This window comes from Neofelis nebulosa, chromosome 14 (assembly GCF_028018385.1).
Source record: "Neofelis nebulosa isolate mNeoNeb1 chromosome 14, mNeoNeb1.pri, whole genome shotgun sequence".
Classification (NCBI taxonomy): domain Eukaryota; kingdom Metazoa; phylum Chordata; class Mammalia; order Carnivora; family Felidae; genus Neofelis; species Neofelis nebulosa.
In genome coordinates this window covers 67,228,327-67,250,119 of record NC_080795.1, presented here as the reverse complement: position 1 = coordinate 67,250,119, position 21,793 = coordinate 67,228,327, and the positions used below count along the sequence as shown (strand labels likewise).

The window sequence follows — 21,793 nt, the reverse complement described above, 5'->3', positions numbered from 1 at the left end:
CCCAACAAGTGCCCTCCTCAGAATTCTTACTAATAAGTGGAAAAAGAATGATAGAATTAGACACATAGAAAGATGATAGGGATATATTGATAGATGGCTGGCTGGGTGGGTGGATACCTAGATAGCTAGATGACAGACAGATAGGTAAATAGAGATGGATGGATGGATGGATGAAAGGAAGGAAGGAAAGAAAGAAGGAATGGGTAAAGAAGGAAGAAAGGATTAGAGAAATCATTGTGCAACACTAATGAAATAATCAAGATCACCATTGGGTGAAAGGTGGTGGCAGGACAGTAATTTCCCACAGTACTAAAGTGTCACCCACTGGTTACTTGCTAATTGCAAAGAGGAAAATGTGCCTTTACAATGAAGAGATCTCATGGTTACCAATGTGACCAAGTGAGCAAACGCAGCATCACCACTAGTGAGGCCATCTGAGGGCATGTGCCTCCTGGCATGATTCAATATGAAATAAACAGTATCAGGTCTTAAGTATTACCACAAATGTTTAACCTGAACCTGATAATGCCATTATACCTAACTTCTAGTTCATAAGAAATGTAGGGTCAGAGAATAAGATAAGCTTCATCATGAGAAAACAACGGGGCAAGTCAGGCCTATTTTCATCAAATAGGTAATGTCACGGGGACAAAAATGGTGGGAGACTGTTCTAAGGCAAAATAGACCAAAGCAACACATGAATTATGACTGGATCTGTTTTGAAAAAAGAAAGAGCTATAAAATACATTTTGAGGGTAACAGGGTATCCTCCTTATAGCTGGAAAAATGAATACGGTATGGATATCAGATTAGGTAATCATTATTAACTTCTTATATGTGATGATGGCACTGTGGTTATGGACAAGAATGACCATATTCTTAGGCGATGCATGCTGAAGTATTCAGGAATGGTTAAAAAGAAAACCACAGGCCCATAGGTTAAGACCCATGTCAACAAATCAAGACTTAATATGTCCCTCACTATAGTCCCCTCCCCAACCCAGGAATTTAACCTTCAATCAGCTAATATGGAATTTCAATCTGGAAATTTATTGATAGACCCCCTTTGGTTCCTCTTAGGAGGGCACCTTGCCCAAATAATGCATTTCCTGCTAATCAATTCCTTTCTTTATGCCCTCTCTTTGCCTTTAAAAACCTTCCATTTAAGTTGGGGGAGTTCCCCTACTTGTTAGATGGACGCGACCCTATTCATGAATTGTTTAATAAAGCCAATTAGATCGTTATATTTATCTGTTTGAGTATCTTTTTTAACAAGGTATAGTGTTGGAATGTCTACAATTTACTCTCAAATGGTTCAGCCAATAAGTACATGTGTGTGCGGAGAGGAGAGAAGGCGAGACTATATACTCACATATATAGACAAAATCGGTACAGCAAAGTATTAACAAGTGTTGAATTTAGGTGGTGGATATATGGTCGATCACTGTCCTATTCTTTCAACGTTTCCACATGCTTAACTTTTTTTAAATGAATAAATGCTGAAGAAAAACACAAAGATTCAACTATTTTGAGCACTTCTATTTTGAGAATACAGAGTTGATAATAACACTGATAATACAATGTAGGGGAATGCTCAATAGGACATCAAGCCCCCCACAAAGACACTATTTTTAATATGGAATGATCACTACTATGTAATATTGACCAAAATCCACACAAATTGGGAATAACCAAGCCATTGGCAATAGCTTTCTTTGGGTTGTGTGCATGTGGGTACTATTTCTTCCCTTCTACATTCTTGTGTCTTTTAAATTTCCTATAAATGCATATTACCTACTCTGTCTTAAAATAATCTTCACATGAAAATATCCACTCTGCTCCTAGAGAATCTGAATTGGTTACATACTATTTAGATGATCTGTGTGTCTACCACCTCCTCGGCTAAGCTGTGAACTTCTGGATGCCAGGAATTTGTCTTATTCATTGTTGAACCTTTACTGTCTAGTGAATGAGCGTGTGGCTATCGTAGCTACTGACAATTGTTTTCACGCTAAACTAGAAACACAGAAACCTCCCTTTTAATTTTTTTCAATACACGAAATTTATTGTCAAATTGGTTTCCATACAACACCCAGTGCTCATCCCAACAGGTGCCCTCCTCAATGCCCATCACCCACCCTCCCCTGCCTCCCAACCCCCATCAACCCTCAGTTTGTTCTCAGTTTTTAAGAGTCTCTTATGTTTTGGCTCCCTCCCTCTCTAACCTCTTTTTTTTTTTTTTCCTTCCCCTCCCCCATGGTCTTCTGTTAAGTTTCTCAGGATCCACATAAGAGTGAAAACATATGGTATCTGTCTTTATGTGGATCCTTTTAGTTTTAGTTGTCGGTGTTCTTGAGACTTAGCTGGGCTATTTAGCAGTCAATTTACAGGATTAACCTGTAAAAGAAACTTCTTGATCTTCATCTTCTAAAGAAGTGATTTCTTCAAAGGTTGCTTTTAGTAGGATAACACATAAAATGCAACAGTACAATGTGTCTCATGAAGCACCTGTTCAATACACATTCCCCTCGTCCCAAGGGCACCCATTCTTTGGAAATCCCACCTGGAGATGTTCTTCTTACTATAAGGACAGCCAAATTCCACACTAGGAGCTTTGTGATCCAAATGTCTAAATTACACTGCCTGAGTGTACAGATAAGCAGCTTTAAAAATAAGCCTGGCAGGTGGCAGGGGCTGTAAGCAAATCCCTGCTGGGCAGCTGGTGACTGGAATGGAACGGTGACCTCCTGACTGCTGCCTTCAGGAAGGGGGGGGGGGGTGGGGGAGTTCGGAAGCAGAGGGTGTCCATGCTAGAAAGGCACCTTGCAGGCACCCAGTTCAACCCACTCCTTTTACAGACGTGGGAACTGAGACTCGGAGATGGAAGGACCTCAGGACGTGGTGGACCCCAACAGAGGTTTTCCATTTTGCCACTTTACTCCCAGCTGGTCCAGCTCCCTGCCACACACGGAGGGGACTACTGGTTTAGCTTCCTCAGTGTGGTTACTGGTTCCTTTAGGGAGAGAGAGGATGAGGGGCAGCTGGATTATACCCGGGATTGTGGGCTTCCAGGCGGGTGGGGATGAAGTCAATTCTCCTTTTCCCTTTAGGATGTATAAGGACAAAACCAAATTAAAAATTAAAAATAAAAGGCTTACCATTCCCTGTGGAAAGTAAAGGAAGAGATTTCCCTCTCCTTTTTCTAAGAGCATCACTGTAGAAACTGTAATTGTAAGCCCTTTCACCTCTCTTTGAAGTGGGTATAAATCCTCTTAAATACTAGATAGGCTCTTTGTCTTTAACACCCAGGAACTGCCTTTCCCAAAGACCTGGGAGCCATCTCTTTGAAAATTACACATCAAGGGGGACAGCACCCCTCCCACCCAGTTTCTGTGGGTGCCTGTCTCCAAGTTGCCTGTTTGAGGCTGATTCCCTAGTTTTGGGTCCCCCTCAATATCCTCCCTTATCCGGTCACACAGGATGCCCCACTTCAGTTACTCCGCCTGCCAACAACCTCCAAACAGAGCAAACCTGAAGCCTTCTCTTTTTTCCATCAGAAAGCTTCCCTACTCCCCTGTCTCGGAATCTCCATCAAACCTGGATGATGGTAGCTGACTCTTGTCATAGCAAAGCTCTAAATAAAGAGCCTGTTCTCATTCAGTAGGTCTTCGTTTCTTCTCACGGTTCTAAACACTTAATGTATATGGACTCATTTATCTGCTAAAACCCCATGAGATACGTATATATTATGAATCCCCACTTTAGAGATATGGAAGCTGAGGCACAAAGAGATTAAGTAAGTTGCCTCATGTCACACAGCTAGTTAGGAGAGGACAGGATTCAAACCTAAGCTGTCTGTTTTTACAATCTTTGGTCTTAATCACTGCATAATACTTAATGCAGTCTAGAAAAACAGACTCTCACAACCTAAACACCCCTTCATCCATTCTCCATATGTCCTCAAACAACCTATCTGTATCCTCTGAACCTCCCACCATTAAAGCCTTCCTCTCTTTTCCCTTATTTCTTTGGCACATTATCCTCTGGTTTCTACAGTGACACTTAGCCTTACAAGTAATGTGTGCTGATGTATTTATTCTCAAAGAGGATTTGTTGAACACGTTCTATGTGCTCAGTACGCTGAATAAAAAGAGAAGGAAATCATATAATCTCTTTGATTGTTGGGTCAGTGTTGTAATTGTTTCTGAATTGATTGATTCGTTCAGTAAAAATTTACTGAGCATGTACTATGCTCCAGAAACCACGTTAGACCCTAAAACTTCTGAAAAGGAACAAAAAGAGAAAGCACAGTCTCTGGACTCAGGTTGCTCCCAGCAGAGGAACCGAGACACATACAGACAATTGCAAATCTGTGTGACCAGAGCTCTGGAAGCATGAAGGCGGGCAAGCCTGTTCCCAGCCAGGGTACCGGGGAGGCTTCCCAGAGGGGGGTGACTGCTCAAAGGAGTCTCAAAATACGTAAGGAGGAGGAGTTTTCCCCGAGAAGAAGGGAGCCAAGGCATTCCAGGCAGAAGCACCAGCTGACACAAGAGCAAGGGTATGGGACCGAACAGGGAGAGGCTGGGGAACGAGGGTAGCTGAGGGTGGCTGGCGCAGTTTGAGGGTAGGAGTGAAGGTGGAATTATGAAGGCTTCCAGAGTCTACACATGCTGTCTCCACTAGCTTATCCCCACTCGCTCCACACTGCGTGCTAACCTGTGTCAGTCCTCACCATTCTGCCAACACCACCTTTTATTTATATATTTGAGAGAGAGAGAGAGCAAGCAGGGGAAAGGTGGGACGGGGGGGGACAGAGGATCTGAAGCAGGCTCTGCAATGACAGCAGCAAGCCCGATGCGGGGCTCAAACTCATGAACCCTGAGATCATGACCTGAGCCAAAGTCAGACACTCGACCAACTAAGCCACCCAGGCGACCCGGGTCTTGCTTTTTAAATATTGAGATATAATTCCCATGCCATACAGTTCACCCTTTTGCAGTGCACAATAAAGTAGATCTTAGTATAATCACAAAGCTGTACAGCCATCAGCACTAATTCCAGAACATTTTTATCACCCCCCAAAAGAAATCTGTGCCGGTTAGCAGCCACTCTGCATTCCCCTTCCCTTCAGCCCCTGGCAACAACCAATCTACTTTCTATGGGTTACCTATTCTGGACATTTCCTATAAATAGAATCATATTGTATGTGGTTTTTCGGGACTGCCTTCTTTCACTGAGCATGTTTTCCAGGTCCATCCATGTTGGAGGCTGTATCAGCACTTTCTTTCTTTTTATGGCCGAATTATGTTCCATTGTATGGCTGTATCACCTTTTGTTTATCCATTTATGAGTTGAGGGACCTTTGGACATTTCCACTCTTGGGCTATTGTGAATAGTGCTGCTATGGGCCTTTACAACAGTCCCTTTCAAAAGGTCGCCATGACCTCCAGGTTGCTAAATCCAATGGACAACTCTCTGCTTTTTATATGACCACTCAAGGGCATCTGACACAGTAACCCAACTGTCCTTCTCCAAAGAGTCTCTTCTCCGGGTTTATGTTTCAGGTACATTTTTATCATTGTCTTCCTACATTTCTGCCTACTTCTTCTCCTTCTCCAATTGTGACCCTCTCCCACTCACTGTCCATATAAACAGCGAGGACTTGTGTTTCCTGTGCCATTCACATCCTCTCACCTCCCTGACCATTCAGGGCTTCCCATTGCTCTGAGAATAAAACCCAAACTTTTCAATATGGCGCCGTGGTCTGCATGATCCGGCTCTGGTCTCCCCTCTGCTGCACCCTCACTCCTCCCCATGCTCTGGTCATGGCGGGGTCAGGGGAGGGAGGAGGGTTGGTTTGTTTTATTTTAGTTTCTCCCTCTCACCAAACTTATTCTCGCCTCAGGGCCTCTGCCTGTGGTGTCTACTTGGGAACACATTTCCTTCTGTGTTTTTCTGACGGAAAACTACTACTTTTCCTTCTTCAGACCTCAACCTAAAAGTTTCACAGTCACGGAAAGGCCTCCAACCACCATAGGGAGTGCGAATACCTGCAGTGGATATGCTTTAATTCAGCATGTTGTTTCCTCCCCGGTCCTTGTTAAGTATCTGCTTTCTTGGTGTGCCTGTGAGTGACTGCATTTGTGTGTGTCAGTCTTTGATGCTGGACTGTAAGCTCCATGCTGGCAGAGGCTATGTCTGTTATTACTCATATTTTATTCCCAGGGCCTATCACTTAGTAGATGCTCAATAAATATGTGTTGCATGAAATGAAAGAAGTAAGTGACACAGAAACTAACAGAGAATCAACTAGGGTCAAATGAAATAACAGAAGGGATCTGAACATACTTGGCAAACTCTAAAGGGCTATAAAAATGGAATAAATGACTGCCATTATGTAATCATGCATACATAATTACTGTCAATTATTTTATAGAAGCAGCAATTATGTCAAAACACACGAATTTGGATTTGGGGACTTGGCAATCCCATTTCCCAAACTCATACCGCACTCTGGCAACTCTGAGTGGTGGGCAGGTAGCCTTCCATGTGGGGAGACTTGGTGCCTCCATGTTGCACCCCTCCTGGTTCCTCTACTTGAAGTAGTTATCTACCCTCTTCTTCATCAAGAAAGTACCTTGCCGTCATCCTTTGTTCTTGAGAAACTGATGTTCTGCTTGACCCTCGACACCCTCAAAGAGAATCAGGTTCCCTTCCTCCTCTCTTTTCCTTCCCTGGGTCATACACGCTTTGACTACGTCATGCACGATGGGGTTGTTAACGCATCCGTCCCTCTCGCTAGACTCTGAGCTGGTTGAACACAGTGGCCATGCTTCCTCTATTTCTGAATTCACCCATTCATCAACCAATTCATTGACTGAACATCTGTAATGCGCTAAGCCATGAGGCCTGGAACAGAGTACAGAAGCGGCCATGCAATAAACCCTCAACGTGTACTTGGCCAGAGGGGGAAGAATGAGCCTGCCTACAGCCTCATTCTCTTGACCCAACCTCACCAATCAGAGGCGGTTCAACTGAGAATGGCAGGAAGAGAAAACCTCCTCCAAAACACAATAAGACTAGATGCCACAGAGTAAGGCCAGCACCAGCCATTTACTGAGTCAGGTGCAAAGGGAATCCTTGCCTCATCCTCACTGGGCCCCTAGAACAGCGAGAGAAAAACAAGTGTGGCCACAAGGGATACAACCCAGGTGTGCTTTTGCCACTAGGTACAGGAGAGGAGGGGAGAATGTGTTCTCTCCAGGAGGAGAAGGCAGCACAGAAAGGGGCCACCAATGCAGTCCCTTTTCTCAAGTGGGTCATCCACTCTCCCTTTCGGAAGACCAAGAAGGCTGCAAGAACTCCCTTCACAATATTTGTGAATGGGCTGAGCCCCTGCACCATGTACAGTCCAGACTGGGCTGGCAACGCAGGGAAAGGGGAAATGGCTCTCCCTGCTGCTACCCTCTCAAGGTAATTTTAAAAGTCTGGATCACTCTTAAAATGGAGTCTCTGCATTTAAGGGTGAAGGGATGAGGTCATTCCATTAAAACTGTATATTAGTCAAGACTTCATGCATAATTTCAAGAAACGTTAGGGAAAAAAATAATGCCAGGGGCATACATTCAAGCCAAGAAGTCAGAAAACCACCCTCACATGGCTATTAAATCAAGTATGCTGAAATACAGAAGCTTAATGCATTTATAAAATTTTCAAAATTCTTGCTTCTCAGCGGAACCTTTGCCCTAAAGCACTCTTGCCACTTCAAGGCACTCCAATTGAAGTTTACAAAATGACTCACTTAAAGAGCATGGTGTCCCCTGTCTGCCTCCCAACCCCCTCTCCTACAGCTGCCACTTACTGTGAGTTCTTTGCTTTTAGCAAAAGGCCACCAGCCCCGCACACGCTTTTGCTGGAATATGGAGATCTTGCTCTCCTCGCTTGCATTTTCAAACTTGGCGAGATCGCAGGCTTTGGCAGTCTTGGCGGCTCGGGGGAAGCTATTGAGGTTCATTTCCAGGGAGCCTGTGAAGAGATGCCCTTAACAGTTACAGAAGGGCTTTAGAATCCATCACCACCAATTATTCACCCACCCGTTCGTTCATTCATTCATTCATCCATCCATCCATTCACTCACTGGTCATTCAACCAGTACACATGGGGTCACTAGCATGTGCTAGATTTTGGGGATACAAATATGACCAAGACATGTACCAAATGTAGCAGGTAATAGACAGGGGCAGAGCTACAATATATAACTTTCAAGCCTCAGCGTCAGGTGTCATCGCTGCTGGGCATCTTATCTACTCCCTGAGTGTGTGGGATTACGTGCCTATCCTCTGAGCTCTCCTCTGCCTTAGTGTGGATCCACCTATAAGAACCTCCTCCCCCAGCTCACTTTCCTCTGAGTCCACTAACCCCCTCCAGGTGGGGGACCAAGTCTTATCATCTCTGTAGCTACTCTCCAAGACTTAGTGGGCTCCCCCAAAGTATTTGCGATGAGTGAATATTACAGAGGGGAAGATAATGACATGAGAGTATTTTGTCTCTCTCTCTTAAATAACCTTTCCCTAGTACAGAAATAATATTTGTTAATTATAAGCATTTAGAGCATACACATAAGCAAAACATTAATAGAAAAATGTTCCATAAAATGCCATCCCCCCAAAGTTGACCGCTGCTCGTTAGTTCTTATCCTATGACAGTCATTGTTTCTTTGCCTGTCCCTGATTACCTCTGCCTCTGATACATATAAACATATATTTTACAGAAAGGGGATTTTTTTCTACACTCTTTGCTCACCTAGTGCATCCTGTATAACTTCCAACTCACTAAATGAATATTTTTAATGGCTGCAAGATTATCACTTTTTGGGTGCTTATTATGTATGAGTTTTTAAATTATATTATCACATGTACAGCTCTAAACACACTCTGAGGTATGTAATATTACTATCTCCATTTTACAACTGGAGAAAACTGAGGTACAGAGGGGACTAGTAACTAGCTCAAAATTTAATAGGCTTCTTAGTGGTAGAGCAAAGATGATTTTAAATCTGATTGAAATGTATCTTCTGGGACACCTGGGTGGCTCAGGCAGTTAAACTTCCAACTTCGGCTCAGGTCATGATCTCACGGTTTGAGTTCAAGCCCCACATCGGGCTCTGTGCTGACAGCTCAGGGCCTGGAACCTGCCTCAGATGCTGTGTCTCCCTCTCTCGCTCCCCCTCTTCCACTTGCGCTAAATAAATAAATAAATAAATAATCTTCCACCATAAGGATGCCCTGTAACTTATTCAGCCAATCCCCTACGAATGGCTATTTGGAGTGTTTCTAAATTTTTTGCTATCATAAATTGCACCGAAATTATCCTTGTAGCTAAATCAGACCGAACTCTCCCCAAACTGGGACAAAACCCTTAATATTAATACGAGCTTTACGAAGTCACTGGCTTACCCAGAAAGTCATCTGAGGACAGTGTTTCAAAATCCCAAACCTGAAGCACCAACACGGCTGGTGTCTTACACTCCATCTTCTCTAAGGAAAAGATGTTCTCCCTCTTCGTAATGACCATTTGCTTCTCAGCTGGGAGGTAGTGAAATGGAAACAGGAAGCGCCAGTTGAAGTTCCCCTCGCCAGTCAAGGAGTTGTAATGCACGTCTGTCTCCTGCTTGTCATCTTCCAAACCCTTTATCCACCTGAGCGAACACAGAAAAAGAATTACACACTCTGAGTCCATTACTCAGGCATCAGTATAATCAAGAGTGATTTAGCTAGTTTAATGTGGCCACAGCTCATAGTTTTCAAATTATGATATAGTTAGATTCAGATGGAAGTTTCCATCGAATCTGAAAGAGACAAATAGGAGTCAAAGGGTCTGAAACAGAAACAAGATTCTCATTCTAAGCTAGATTTGGGAAATGTCTTCAATTGCTCTGGGATAGCCTTGAAGCCCCATGCAATAAAGAAGGAAAACTCAGGGGCACCTGGGTGGCTCAGCCAGTTAAGCTGACTCTTGGTTTCAGCTCAGGTCATGATCTCATGGTTCATGAGTTCAAGCCCCACATTGGGCTCTGTGCTGACAGGGTGGAGTCTGCTTGAGATTCTCTCTCTCTCTCTCTCTCTCTCTCAAAACAAATAAATAAACATTAAAAAAAAAAAAGAGGAAAGGGGCGCCTGGGTGGCTCAGTTGGTTAAGCGTCCGACTTCGGCTCAGGTCATGATCTCGCGGTCGGTGAGTTCGAGCCCCGCGTCGGGCTCTGTGCTGACAGCTCAGAGCCTGGAGCTTGTTTCAGATTCTGTGTCTCCCTCTCTCTCAGACCCTCCCCCATTCATGCTCTGTCTCTCTGTCTCAAAAATAAATAAACGTTAAAAAAAAATTTAAAAAAAAAGAGGGAAAACTCAGGAAATGTGAAGGGAAAGTGTAATCTGAGTTTCCTCTCCCTCTGGGCACTCTTAGTGAGGGTACCACCTCTGCACCCATTGCCCTGGGGCCTCTCTAATTGGTCTGGTTTAGACCCCTGGTGTCAGCCCTATGACTGGCCCCCTCCTCTCTGGTTCTGGGCCTCAAAAACCCAGAGGTCTGGATCAATGTGGCACGGAGGGTAGAAGCCTGTCTGCACCCACCTGAATTCTAATCCTGGCTGTGCCATTACTACCCGGAAAGCCATGGATAAGTTATCCAACCCTTCTGTGCCTCTATTTCATTTGGAAAGTAGCAGCAATGACAGCACCTAGTTCGTAGGGTTGCTCTGAAGAATTATATGAGGTAATAGCTGTAAAGTGCTTTGTGTCCCCCAAATTATATATAATGTTATTTCCTCTTAGTGTCATCTGCTCTCCCTCCTCAGTTAAGAGTAAGCTGCGATTAGTACATTTTCCCCTAGTGCTTTATCCATGGTGAATTACTGGGCAAATAGTTGCTTTTAATTCAAACTAATTGATAATTCCAAACCATTTGCTTTCTGAAAGCAGACATCCCTTCCCCACAAGTCAGGGAAAGATAAAGAACTTCCACATCCCAGAGGAGTGGTACCACTCAGAGTATGGATGCAATTATTTAGGTAAAGATTGTGCTCCCTCAGCCAATCTATATGTGGTATCCATTATGAGCCAAGGAGTGTGCTAGCTGTTAGAGGAGTGATGGGAGCACACAGAGATGGCCTTTGCCTTCATAGAGCTGTAGCCATAGAGGGAAGGGGACGGAGGGATGGAGGGGGTGGCAGAAGTCACCACTGAGAGATGTGCATATAACAAGGGAAAGAAGCTCAGCATCACTAAAGAGCAGAAAACAAGATGGGGCTGTAGAGATAGGAGGGGCTAGTCGTACAGGATACTTTAGGACATATTAGGGATCTAAATCTTTATCCAGAGAAAATAGAACGTCATTAAAGAGCCTAAAGTATAGGGTTGACTTGATCAGATTATGCTTTGAAAAGATAACCCATGGTTCAACATAGAGAACACATTATCAGAGTCAAGAGTGAATACGGAGAGACCAAGCCACATGGTATTGGTACTTCGGTGGCCCCAGCAAGAAATGATGGAGGGAAATGGTTGTGGTGTGGTGAAGACGGGGAGAATGGACAGTGCTGGTGACTATTTGTAAAGCAAAATGGACAAGATTCAATGGCATACTAGAAATGGAGTCAACAAAGAAAAACGTTTCTTGTTTGGAGAAGGCAAAGAGATACCAAAACGAGGTGAGATGAGTTCACTACTTCTGAGATGGGTTTTATCTAAGGGGACATGTTTGAATCACTTTACCATCTCATTTCCCTCCATGATTAAGGGCTCAAAGGAAGCCTACCAAGGTGTTTGTGTCATAGCCAGTATGAGAGAGAGTGAGAGAGAGAGAGGGAAGGAGGGAGGGAGAGGGGGAAAATGTGGTTTCCTGAGTTCTAGGTTGGCATCTTTCCTTTTGGTAGAACTAGCGAAGAGTAAGGTGTGACTTTTAGCTTCTGTATTAGTCTTACAATGTCCTTAACACTGAATCTCTCATCATTTGTGCCACATCTCTCTACTTGTTTCAGGTGTAAAGGTATTTTGAATGTCACTCAAAAAGGTTAGGTATCCAACATTTAACTGAAGAGATGTTTATATAAGATTTCCTCACAAAAATATTTTTATAAGATAATAATTCTTAGCAAAGTGACCAAAGAATATTTGACAAAGGAAGTGACCTTATCTAAGAAGGTGAGTAAGATGAACTCCTTCTATGGGAGGTGGGAGGAGTATCTTCCGGGAGGCATAGGTTCAGTTAGGGGTTAAAGGAGGAAGGAGGGGAAGAAAAGGGGGCATGGAGTTTGTTGATGACCTTACCCTTTAACATAAATATCACTTGACTTTTGTCCTGTGAAGATATTCTCATCTTCTAAAATGACATCTTCAGTGTTCCAGATGGTTACCCTCAATTCATACCTGGGATAAGGGAAGGCAGCATTAGGCTGAAGACCTTGAAAGCTGAACCAGCTGGTGTCTATGGGATTCTGGAATTCCTGTGAGTCTATAGGCTTCCTCAACATTACCAAGTTCAAAAATATCAACACTTAAGGTCTTGGTTCCATCAGAACCAAGTGTCCCAGCTTGAATCACCAAGGACATGAAGTTCTCTGAGCAGAAATTCCTTCCATTAGCTGATGTTTTTTCAGAATGTTGCAGAATATTGAAGCTCCGTAGCCCCTATGTAAAACAGGGGCCACCATTTTAATCATCACCACTGTTACCATTACTATCACTTGCCCCTGCTGTAAATGGCCAGATGGGAATGAGATGTGATTACCAGGTGCCAACTGATCAATGTAACCGATGTTACAATGCAAGAATCAATGTAATTGATCAAATGTCATGGTCTTTTAGTCTGCCACCATGGTCTCTTCCCCTGAATGTAGGGCTGCAGATGACTTACCCTTTCGGTTGCCTTGGCGAAATGTCAACTGGAGGTCCAGGTTGAGGCATATCTTTGGGAAACATGTCCACCCACATCTGCAGGCGGCCCTTTTTAAGAAAAGATCTCCTTTAACTCTGGTGGGGGTACTGCATGGGCAACTGACTTCATGGTTTTAACATATCCCTTTACTACAAATGGATATTAGCTATATATCATATCATATCATATCATATCATATCTTATCATGCCATATGGATATTATTCATATTATACATGTTTAGAATATTTGTTGACAAAGACAGGACTTACATTTCTATTAAGAATTAGAGCATATGTTAAGAAGAAGGTAAAGGATAAGCTAACCCTTATTGAGCACCTACAATGTGGTAGACACAGTGCTGTGTATTTGATAAACATTACATCAATTCTCCCAATATCCTCAGTGGGTAGATGTTATTATTCCTACTTGGCAGATGAGAACACATCTTGCCCATACTTACACAGACAATATGTAGCAGAGTCTGGATTCAACCTTTGTTGACTCCAGAGACTCTGCTTTTTCTATAAACTCCTAAGGACTAAAAAGATAATACTATCTGTCAGAAGGATCATGCTTCATTGTTTCCAATGTGCCTTAACATCATTATCTCCATTACTGCTTACCCTGCCACATGCCCGTGTGACACATTAAAACAAAACAACTAAGACTCAGGGAAGTCAAATGATATGAATCCTGTGGCTAACTAGTGGCAGAATAAGGCCTCCCATCCCTTGCTTTGGACTCCATGCATCAGAATTTACCCTGTTGCAAGGGATCCGAGAGCCCATGTGGGGAGAAGGTGCAGTGGATTCAATGCTCAGTTCTGTTGTATACATTCTAAGTACTCCATCAGCTCAGGCAAGAAGGTGAGTGACCAATAAGGACTGGGATGGTCAGGGGAGATTTTATAAGAAAAAAGGAAGGGAAAGAAGGGAAAGAAGGAAGGGAAGTTAGGAAGGAAGGAAGGAAGGAAGGAAGGAAGGAAGGAAAGGAAAGGAAAGGAAAGGAAAGGAAAGGAAAGGAAAGGAAAGGAAAGGAAAGGAAAGGAAAGGAAAGGAAAGGAAGGAAGGAAGAAGGAAGGAAGGAAGGAAGGAAGGAAGGAAGGAAGGAAGGAAGGAAGGAAGGCTTCCAACAGAGCAGGGAGGATTTGTAGGATTTAGGTGAAGGAGAGGCTTTGGCTAGAAAAGACAAGAGCTTTCCTGGGGAAGGGACAATGTCAGCAAAGAGCATTTGGGAAGAGAAGGACCAATTAACGAAGGATTACAATCCTAAAGAGATATCAACATTCACTTGTAACCAAAAAGCCACATAGTAAAATGAAAGATACCAGTAACCAAAAGATTTTAAATATCTGGTAGTAAATTTCAGGAAACAATCATAGGCTTCCACATGTGATAAGAGCTTATCTTTTCAAGGCACTCTCCCACACGTGCTGTCACTAGTGCTACACCCCAACACCACTGAAATAGCAGTGTGGGTGTTCCTGCTCCATTAGAGTCAAGCTTGTATGTTTTGACCAAGTGACACGGTGAGTGAGTCCAGGGCTGGGACAGGACTATAACTCAAACTGCCTGGGTAAAACCCCAGCTCTACCACTTAGCTGCCGATTAACCTTGAGCAAGTTACTTAAACTCTCTGAACCTCAATGTCTTCATCTTAAAAGTAAGGATCATAATAAGTACATCATGAGGCTGCTTAAGGAGTAAGAGTAAGGTGGTCCACATGCCCCTACTTGTCTAGGAAAATCCTGGTGGTGTCCCTGGTGGCCTCTTTCACTCTGAAAATGGTCATCATTTGGATAAACAATTCTATGGTCATCCTAATTAGGTGAGATTTTATGTAAAGGGCTTAGTACATAAGTACCTATTAATTATGTACCTATGATTAATAAGTACATATTAAGAAGGCTCTTAATAAAGTTGATCTTCTCTTCCCTTCTCACTCATAACCCAGATCTCTGGTTATTTTTTCCACACACTTCCTCTTGCCAGTTCTTCAAAACAAGTCACCAGCTATTGCTTCTCTGGGAAAACTAGTGAACTGTGAAGTTACCGATAGATTCTGGACAAGGTCTTGGGTGTATCAGACGGGTTTTGGCTTCTCAAATATCAGCATTCTTTCCAGAGTTTGATAACTCAAATCCATTAAAAAAGCAAAAAGCACTAAAATCCAACTCTGGCTTTAGGGCAGAACTTCTCACCCTCAACATTATTGACATTTTGGGCTGAATAATTCTTTGTTGCAGAAGGCCATCCGTGCACCATGGGATGTCTAGTCGCATCTCTGACCTCTACCCACTAGATGCCAATAGTACCCCCACCCACACGAGACAACCAAAAATATTTCCAGACATTGCTAAATGTTTAGGGCAGGGAGGCAAAATTGTCCCTGGTTGAGAACCATTATTCTAGGGCACATAAGATTAACTTTTAGGGATGAAGCCCTATTCCTTGGGGATGAACACTCCAGTTGGGGCCAGAACTGCCTTGGCCACTACCTGCTCCATTCCTGGCTTATCCTTGTGGTACAGCGGCCGAGTTTCTATGTGCTCAGGAACCAGCCTACACCCAACCTCTGGTATATCCTCCCAAGAATGCAAAACCCTGAGGGCCAGGTGCTCGTAAGACTCCACCGTCTCATCTGCATGGAAGAAAAAGAAATAAAGACAGTTGTCAGCCATAAGTGCTTGCAATGGAACAGTGATGGGCTGTCGGGTGCACTTTTAAACTCTTCCTTAAAGGTTAAATAAATATATTGAGGCACAGGGAGAGAGCAAACGAGCAAAAGAGAACAAGGACAAAAAGAGAATGGAAAGAGGTAGGGGTGGAGTGAAGGGAAGGGAAGGGAAAGAGACAGGAGGTTTAGAGAATGGGAAGTGAGATGGGTTGAGAAGAAGACCAGAGAGCAGTCAAGGTCTCAGAGTCCGGGGCTCCATTTGCCCCTTGAATCAGATTTCTCTAGAGTCTATGAACTACAAGCTTGGCTTCAAGACACTGGAAAGGATATATTTCCTGGAGATTTAAGATTGTTTGCTAATGCCATAGTGTGAGAGGGCCTGGTGAATCAGGGTGACCCTGTACAAGGTGGTGAAATCACATAATATGTGTTCATGGAGGTCTTGTCTTTCCTCATTGTTGCTCCTTTCTAGCAACACACCTGCTCATAGGAAAGGTTCTCTGCTCTGTCGTCTTATCAAAGAAGGCAATACGTAATAAAAACTACTGGTAGAAAAAGTACTTGTAAAAGTAACACAAAAATTGTTGGAAAAAAATCAAATTGTTTTGGTAAAGTTCAGAATGGCCTAACTTGACATCTGGAAGTTGAGCTTGGTTTTAGAAAAAGGCCACACACACAGGCAGATCTCATAACAGCAATAATTACAATCAGTAAAAGTTGATGGGAATGAACACATAATCAATGAACTAAATCTTTTGTCATAAAGTTTAATCAGCCGAGTACAGATTTGATGAACATCCTTTCAGATTTCTGGCGGGCAAAAACATGGTTTCATCGTGAAATGTAGAATATGGACCAAGGAACGAAATTGGCTTTAATAGAGTATATTGTGAAAAAATATTTTTCTCAACAAAAATTCATTAATATGTTATTAACACACTATTCAAATGTCAAGTACTCTGCCTGCAAAAACTTTCCAGAAGTTTCTGAAGTCAAAATAACAAGGTGAAAAGAAATGTTGGCATCAAAGTGGTGGGATCAACATAACAGTGTGAAAAGATCCGGAAATACGTCCTTAATTGGGTTCTCTGCATCGGACGCTCTGAACCTAGGTTTTGCAGGTATGTAGCCTGGCACCTATGGATTTGCATCAAATGGACTGGAACGGCATTACAAGAATTGTTCTGCGTGGTTAAAGTAAACGTGGCTTTTCTTTTCTCGTCCAAAATTTAAGAAAGCCTCCCTGGGATCTTCCTGGTATGTCCCACTATGTTATACGGAAAATCTGCTTCTTGGTAGCGAAATAAGAGAGTTGCTGGTATAATATGTGTGAGGGTAATTTGGATCGTGTCCAATGATTTACCTTATATAATATTTATTTTGAGGTTACTGCCTAACCTTCCAACGCAACACTCCTATTTAGGTGATACGTGCTATAAAAATATCAGAAGTGTGCAAAAATATGTATGAGAAGTTCATGGTAGCATTGTCTAAAAAAGAAAAAAATGGACACAATGTAAATAAAGGACACAGCCTTAAAAGGGAATATTATAAATAATAGTTCAAGGAACGAAGGAGAATTGTCATAACACCAGCATGCAGCATGCTTATTTCTGAATTTGAGGGTTAGGAGTGATTTTCTACCGCGAGCATGAATTACTTTACAATAGATGACTGCAGTCCCCAGCCAGAAATACCACCAGAGCAGGCTTTTTAAAAGAAAAGCAACATCAGCAGGCTACACCGTGGGAGTTACCAGTGTCCTCCTCCGTGAAGACTGTTTTTCCAGAAAAGACCTGGTTTCCTATCTGTATTTTCCCAGGGCGAAAATAGGGTCCATCCAGTTTATTGTCTTTGCAGAGCTTCGTGAGGATCTCGGTGGGTTTGGAGGTGTCTCTCCAGGCATTGTATCCTTCTCTGAAAAGAGGAGGAAGGATGGATAGGGTGAGGCCTGCCTTCCCCTGGGAGGATACCCTCAAGGTATCCAGTAAAAGGACCACCGAAGTAGGATCCATGGTTTCCTTCCGATTTCTTGCTGCTCCATACACTTGGGGCTAATGTGTTTTGTTTTGTTTTCTCTCTTTGGTGGTCAATACCTCAGCATCTGCATGCTTGTATGAAAGGCAGGACTTCTGAGTAGCTTGACATAAAAGTCCACTAAGGTAGTTCTTGGTTTTGGTTTTGGTTTTGTTTTTGTTTTAGCAATGTACCTTAAAAAAATTGAGGGGAAATTCACATAACATAAAATTGACCAACTCAGTGGCATCAGTACATTCATAATGTTGTGCAACCACCGTCCAGTTTCAAAAACTTTTCATCACCCCAAAAGAACACCTGTACCCACTAAGTGGTTGTTCCTTAATCCCTGCCTCTCCTCAGCCATTGGCAGCCAGCCATCTGTTCTCTGTCCCTATGGGTTTCTTGGCATGCAGTTCTGCTTTCGTCCTGTCCCTTGCAGAAGTGCCATTTGACTACTTCTTCTAAGGGGAAAGCCTAGCTCATCCCTTCAATTTCTTTGCTCCTTTCTCCCCCTCTTCCCCCACCAAAATCCTAGTGGAGGCTCATGTCACAGGTAGCGAGTCTAGATGTGCTGTTTCTCTAATTAGGGATTTTCCTGGTGGTTAGTTCCTCAATCTTCCCAACCCCTTCTTCCCTTAAACACCAGCTGTTTGGTTAAAAAATATTAACTCGCAATGAAATGCTCCCTATGAGCCATGACCAAGACGAGCTTGACTTCTCTGCTCACTGGCACACAGGATCCATCAGAATGAAACTTAAGTATTTAAATAAATCAAAACATAACTATAAAGCGGTTTTCCTACATTGTGCCAGAGGCATAAGGATCCTGAAAACTTCATCCAAGCCATGCCCAGAGCCATACATGCAGGCCTCCCCAGAAACAGGTGCTCTTGTTTGTTTTTGTTTGGGGGTGCTCTTGGGGGGGCTCTCATCTATTTGTGGTAAGTTTATTTCTTCTGAGAAAGAGAGCACAGGCATGAGTGGGGAAGGGGCAGAGAGAGGGAGAGAAAGAATCCTAAGCAGGCTCCATGCTGCCAGCACGGAGCCCCATGTGGAGCTCCAACCTACAAATCATGAGCTCATGACCTGAGCCGAAATCAAGAGTCAGATGCTCAACTGACTGAGCCACCCAGGTGCCCCTATTTTTAAAAATGTACCGAACGAAGGTTGTAACTCCCTTGACTAAACTACCCTGCTCTCTGTTAGTTCTGCCATCAGGAAATTCTTCTGAACAGAAAAGACACCACACTGGCCTGTGGCTTCCTCCCCTGACTTCAGAGCGAGAAGAGCCAACCATTCTCTGAACGGCACCTTCTCAGGTACTTTGGATGTGTAAACACCCCGGGGCGGGGGCGGGGGTGTGTGTGTTATACATTCACCCGAGTCCCCAAAACTCACCTGGATTTCTAGGCTATCGAAATAATGATTTCAAAAAATACTTAATGACACTAAATTAGTGTCACTAATGCTCACAAGAGTAGGTGACAACAAGCAGCTTACAAAATGACATGGATAGATAGTATGAGGCCAACTTTGGGGGAAAATGGCATAGGAAAAATCCTGAAAGGAAATACTGCAGACTTTTTTTATATAAGTTATGTCTGGGTGGAATAGTTTGAGCATAACTTTGTACTTTTCTGTATTTCCTCGATTTTCTGCAATGAGAACATGTTATTTTACATTCAAGAAAACTATTTCTAAAATTACACCACGGAAATCTAATGAATGTTTTTGTATTTTCCTGGCTGACATTCGTAAGATTTTTATTTTTTCTGGAGATATCAGATAAAACACACTTAAAGAAATATAGAGCTGATAGTCTATACTTTGAAATGAAGCAGAATTCAAAATCATTGTAAAGAGTGAGAGCTGGGTCCACTCCTCCCTCTTTGTAAGGCAGGGATAGCACCTCACGGGCTTGAGAGAACTGAATGAGGTGTAGTGTCTGCCATGTCCCACGCACTCAGGAGAGTTCATTATAATTAACTGGGATTTGGGTATTTGTATTCTGCTAATAATTCTCCTAACGTCAGTCTTCGCCAGGAAAGTCTGCCCACTGGGCCCGGCCAATTGAGTGAACGTGTATAATTTAGCTCTTGACTCTTGAAGACCCTGCCCTGGGTTCTAAATCAGCACTGCTTCCCCAGCCCCAACCCTGGAGTTCAGTGAACGATTTCCCCAACCAGCCCTGCTGACACGGAACCCCTCTGGCACATTCCAGCTGGCCTTCGCAGAGCAGGCCGGTGTGAGGCACGGCTGCTGAACGCCAGCAGTGCCCCCCCCCCACGCCCCCACCTCCCAGCTCCCCGCAGGAAGAACCTACATCTCGTACTGGCTCTGCAAGCCACAGATGGCTCGATGTCTGCTGTAGAAGCGGTTCTCCAGGTCGATCCGGGTCTCGCCAATGAGGTCATCTGTCCCGATCATGTCATGGTCGTAGATGAGGATGGAGAGCAGGGACTCCTTTGGGAACGTGGCCTGGATCTCAAATGACCTGTGGTCCAAGTAAAGGCATTAGGAGTCAACAGCATCTGGCAACACAGGGAGCGTCTGCCAGCTCTGCTTTTAGCTAGCCTGTGGTTCATAAGAACTCGCTCAACACTCAGCAACTCAACGAATACTTAGCAGGTATTTATTTGGTTTAGCGTTTCATTGAGATTCGATCAATTTCCAATTCTGTGGTCAGTTTCCAGTAGCCCATAGTCTCCCCTTCCATGGGCTGCAACCTGCAATCATCCAGGGTGACGGCAAGATGGGTGTGAGAAATCTGGAGGGTTTGCTCTTGAACAGAACTGGCTTCCAATGTTTTTTTTTCTTTCTTTTTTTTTTTTAAAGTAGGCTCCATGCCCAGCGGGGAGCCCATCGTGGGGCTTGAACTCACAAACCTGAGATCAAGACCCGAATGGAGATCAAGAGTTAGAAGTTCAAACGACTGAGCCACCCAGGTGTCCCCTAACTTCTAACTCTGGATTTGAATCTGCAACTTCTCAGGTTTAAAACTTTGGGAAAGTTATTTCATCCCTCTCAGCCTCCTTATGTGTAAGTGGGGATCAATATGTCTTCTTTGCAATATAGCATAGTCGTTACATGTGATATTGTTCACACAAACCACACATTTAGCATCCAGGTATTCAACTGGTCCCCAATCATTGCCATTCCCTTTCCCCTTCATTGTTCCTTTGTCAGGGAACGTCAGCTGAGTTTGTTTTAAATGAAAACCCCTCTGAAGATGGAAAATCCCAAAAACAGAATTGCAGGACTACAAAGCCATCTCTGGAAAATTCTGAGCCCCTCGACAACAGAGACCTACCTGCCTCCTTCAGCTGCACTGCTGAAGCCCTTGCTTTTCCTGCAGAGAGCACACAATTGAATGTTCCTCTGAACTGGAAGGGATCTCAGGGATCAGCATATCCAACCTCTTCACTTTACAGATAAGGAAATTGACACCCAGAGAACATAAGTGACTTGCCTGCACCTGACCATTAATCAGGTCAAACTAGGATCAGTGCCAGCTCCCTGACCCCTAGCTCTAAGCTCATTCCCTGATGCCACACCAATGCAAGGTGCTGAAAGGAAAAACAGTGCTGTGGGGTTTCCTGGGACAATGTGTTATCCATGCTGCTGAGCATTAGAGGAGATAATTAAGAAATGCGTTTTGAGTGGATTTGGTGAAGTGTCTTCTCGAAAGCACAGTCAAGGACGCACCAGTGTTCTCCAGCTGTTTCTAACTCTGGCTGCCCTGGGACAGGTAGGGTGGGCTGGTCTGTGAGCGAGGGGCCAAGAGGAGAAGGGGAGAAAGGGAGAACGGAAGGCCCCGTTACTTCCTTCCACGTCCGCAGGCCTGTCTGGGCTGCTGCCTTGCGGTCAGACCCACTTAGCCCTGGCTTTCACCCTCCACTGTGGCAGCCACTGCAATCCTAGCACAGCCCTGAGCCAATTAACCCTCTCCCGAGAGAAAGAAGCAAAAACACCACAGCTCCACTGACTGTAACAGACTCGGCAGGTCTAGAGATAGGGCTGTGCAGGGAAGAAACCCACGTGTCTTCCACTGGAAGGCACAGCATTGCCTGGGGCTCCAAGATGTCGATTCCCAACTATACTTGATATTCTGGACGTGTCTCACAGGGAAGTCTCCAGCCACTATCTCTGGGGCTGGCTGTGACATAGCTG

General features: G+C 43.8%; 1 protein-coding gene across 2 annotated transcripts in view; it reads right to left on the bottom strand.

Annotated features, from left to right (window-relative positions):
* FER1L6 (fer-1 like family member 6) overlaps positions 1-21,793 on the bottom strand; it is a 165,932-nt gene that overhangs the window by 9,148 nt on the left and 134,991 nt on the right. For both annotated transcript variants that reach the window (XM_058699003.1, XM_058699004.1), the window contains exons 33-39: positions 19,947-20,117; positions 17,361-17,521; positions 15,426-15,568; positions 12,907-12,995; positions 12,321-12,419; positions 9,456-9,697; positions 7,862-8,025 (exon numbers count right to left, since the gene is read on the bottom strand). In XM_058699003.1, the coding sequence (XP_058554986.1) occupies positions 7,862-8,025; positions 9,456-9,697; positions 12,321-12,419; positions 12,907-12,995; positions 15,426-15,568; positions 17,361-17,521; positions 19,947-20,117 (1,069 nt within the window). The remainder of the gene's footprint in view (positions 1-7,861; positions 8,026-9,455; positions 9,698-12,320; positions 12,420-12,906; positions 12,996-15,425; positions 15,569-17,360; positions 17,522-19,946; positions 20,118-21,793) is intronic.